Source organism: Camellia sinensis, chromosome 2 (genome assembly GCF_055761805.1).
Source record: "Camellia sinensis isolate YWXY chromosome 2, ASM5576180v1, whole genome shotgun sequence".
NCBI classification, from domain to species: domain Eukaryota; kingdom Viridiplantae; phylum Streptophyta; class Magnoliopsida; order Ericales; family Theaceae; genus Camellia; species Camellia sinensis.
Genome location: NC_138962.1, coordinates 24,120,163 through 24,123,539, shown reverse-complemented (window position 1 = coordinate 24,123,539; position 3,377 = coordinate 24,120,163). Strand labels below are relative to the sequence as shown.

General features: G+C 32.0%; 1 protein-coding gene across 1 annotated transcript; it reads left to right on the top strand.

The window, feature by feature from the left end:
• Positions 1-337: 337 nt before the first annotated feature.
• On the top strand, positions 338-2,022 carry LOC114265658 (protein CASPARIAN STRIP INTEGRITY FACTOR 1). Its single transcript, XM_028206476.2, has 3 exons — positions 338-714; positions 1,400-1,452; positions 1,651-2,022. The coding sequence occupies exons 1-3, from the start codon at positions 636-638 to the stop codon at positions 1,807-1,809; spliced, it is 291 nt and encodes a 96-aa protein (XP_028062277.2). The 5' UTR covers positions 338-635; the 3' UTR covers positions 1,810-2,022.
• Positions 2,023-3,377: the final 1,355 nt, after the last annotated feature.

The following is a 3,377-nucleotide window of genomic DNA, read 5'->3' as shown; positions in this document are numbered from 1 at the left end:
GGAAGTTGCATCATCGTTAAAAAATGCATCTCAACTAGGTTAGCGCATTTGAGAATTAGCCAATCATGTGAACACCAAAGCCAAACAAAACAAAAAGTGCCAAACAAAAATGATTTCAACACAGGAATCCGCAAGCACTCCCTCCATCAAGGTTTAAGTCGTAAAACTGATAACTCAAAATTAATGAGAAAGAGTCTCACTTTCGAGTGTCACCTCGAGAATTTAAGGTGTATATCTTATAATAAGGATTCTCTTGCAACATGCAAAGTAAATATTTCAAAACTTGGGAAACTTTTGCCCCAATAATTAAGGGGCATTATGATAATTTTCATTGAAGACTACACTCTTACTTTTAGCTTGATTAGATATGTTAATCCACTAACTCCTTAGACTTAGTGCCCAACAAACAGAAAAGTGGTCTCCCTCAACTTTTTCTAGTTTTTGAATTTAAAACTATAAAAGCATATAAAGATTGCATTCTTTGCAATAAACTATCAACCTTATTTTCATCTCCAAGGCTGCCACTACTAGTAAATTTAATCTCACAATATACTAAAGGAAGCATCATTTGTTCTATTCTCTCTCCTCATAGAGCAAAAAGAGATCCAACTTGGGAAGATCAAATTTGTAGAAACATGGGTGTCATGATGCTTAAGAACATTAGTCTCCTCTTCCTCATCATTTCATCATCACTTCTATCAACTTCATTTGCAGGTGGGTATTTAAATATTAAGTGATTTCTTGTATTTCTTTGAAATTTAGACTTCATATTGTTGCGGTAGTGTAGACCCTGCTAAGTGCTAAACCACTCAACGAATTTTGAAGTAAAATGCATTTTGGTATTTTGATGTGAGGGACGTGGCTATATCTAAAAATCTCTAAGTAACTTTTTTATAATAACAAAAGCCACAGCAGCCGTGTTGTCCTAGTTTGTGGTGAATCACATAATAAACCATGTGTTCTTTTTATCTTTTCTATATGTTTGTTTCTTTCGGCGTTTCATATTTCACTAATCTTAGTTAGGTATTACAAATTCCTAATACATATATATGTTAGCGATATTGTCTTATATTAATATGTGTCTCGATACTGTTATTTAAAAGCACTGTCAACAGATGCCATATTGCTTCGATTAACAAAGAGAAAGAAGAGCAAATGAACTTGATATGCAGTCAATTGGATTTGAGTTGTGTTACATGTTGTACAAAATTCAAATAAAAAAGCTAGGAAAGACTCATATTTCTACATTTAACATGGCCAAACAACAATCATCCGACAAACCTTAAAAGTCACATGATATGCAAATTGTGTTTCATTTTTTGGGTTGTTTTTTCTTGAATTTGTTATTATTAAGTTTTTTCAGTTATTAATCATATGCTTAAATATGTTGCCTTTGCAGGCCGACGATTGGTTAACAACTTGGCCAAGGATGTGGATGCAACAAATCATGAGGTTTTAACTCATCATTATCATTATCATCTCTCTGATATCACCGCTATGCCCAATATTTATAACCAATATTTATAAGGCCAAGAGTCATATATACTAAACAAAAGCTTCAAGCACGGCTCATATATTGAAAGAAAAGAAACCAAAATACAATTTCAGTCTCAAAACAATTCTAATCCCTCTTCGTTGTTTTTTTCATAGGAAGTGATGACGGAGCAATTACACGCCAAGAAAGAAGGGACTACAACAATTGCAATAATAATACACGAAAGGCTTCTGAGAGCAAACACGAAAGACTATGGAAATTATGATCCAGCACCAGCACTTGTCAAGCCTCCTTTCAAACTCATACCCAACTGAAAGCATCCATGCTTACTATATCTATATTATGTCATGTGATAAGTTTTGGAGATGTTATTAGGGTTGGGAAAGGCCAGTTATGTGTTATATATATATAGATATGTGTGTGTGTGTGTGTGTGTGTGTGTGTGTGTGTGGTTTTCTGAGAAGTATGTGTGTGTATCAGTTATATCACATGTTTATAGTAATCAATCAAAAGTCCTATATCCTATATATCAATATGTATTTACGGGGACATAATGCATTTGTTCTTAAATGAATGAAATAATACTGTAAAACATAAAAAATAACAAAAATGAATTTGCTCTGTTTAGAATAAAAACAATAACACATCAAATGAACAATTAAAAAACAGCTAAAATTTACATTATATAAAAATTAAAACACGGGAAAAAAAATTCAAAACAATGAAAAAACTAGCTGAATCAAATAATTTAAAAATTAAAACCAAAAATGAAAACTATAAAACACCCTAAAATTTTTTTTTTTTGGGGGGGGGCTGAATGAACAGTGGTAAATAATTAAATTAACAGTTCAAAACAACAACTTAAAATTTTGTAAACAAAAGAAAGTCCTTATACTTTAATTCTCAATTTAGTCATTCCATTCAAGTTTTTGTTAATTTTTTCTACATGTACACCTTAAGAGATTGCCAAGTGTCTCGAAATCGTTAATTTTAAACTCCAAACTGGAATTATACTTAAAAAAAAAAGAAAAGAAAGAGAAAAAAAAAAGAGAAGGATAAATTAATAGCAAAAAAAAATCAAATTTCACAATTGGAAACAACAAATAAATAAAGAAAACATTTAACAAAATGATAAATTAAACATGCTTAACCTCATAAATAATAGATGTGTTGGCTTTTTTGGCTTTTGAATATTATTTTTGTAATTGTGAGCGTGCCAGCAAGGATCTATCAATCCTTACAGAATGTTAATTGCCAACCAATTATCAGACGATTGTGTTTTAGTTTTTTCAGTCTTAATGAAGATGACTTTTACTGGTGGCTTTGTTTAGGAGAATTAAGCAAACAATGATTAAATGAAGAACAGTTGTAATATTTCATTAAGCAAAATGAAAGACTTATAAAGATCTGAATCAATCTCGTAGAGGTTTACAGCAACAAGCTACTTGAAAACTACTCCTATGAATGAAATGCAGTGTAAGAATTTGAAGTACAAAAATGTAAAGAACAAGAAATGTAAAACTGGAAAAGAAATAAAGTAGAATAAAACTGGTTTTCTGCATCTGAGTCTGGGCCTTTTTCTGGGGCCTTCTCTGCTATTTATACTTCTCAAGGATAACCATCGAATTGCACTTCTAATCGTCGAACTACTCCTCCATGATCGTTGATCATGTTGCCTTATAGTTTGCTCCATTATGCCAATACCTGCAGTTAGGCTTCTCTTATGATTTTTGAATTTAAATGTGAGTAACCGTTGAGACCACATCACTTTGCATCTCCTTGCTGATCCAATACTACGCAGATCTTATGAAAACCAATATTAACTGCCACGTGTACGATCACGATCGAATGTTTGAGTTGTCTTCCCGTATTACTCTCAACC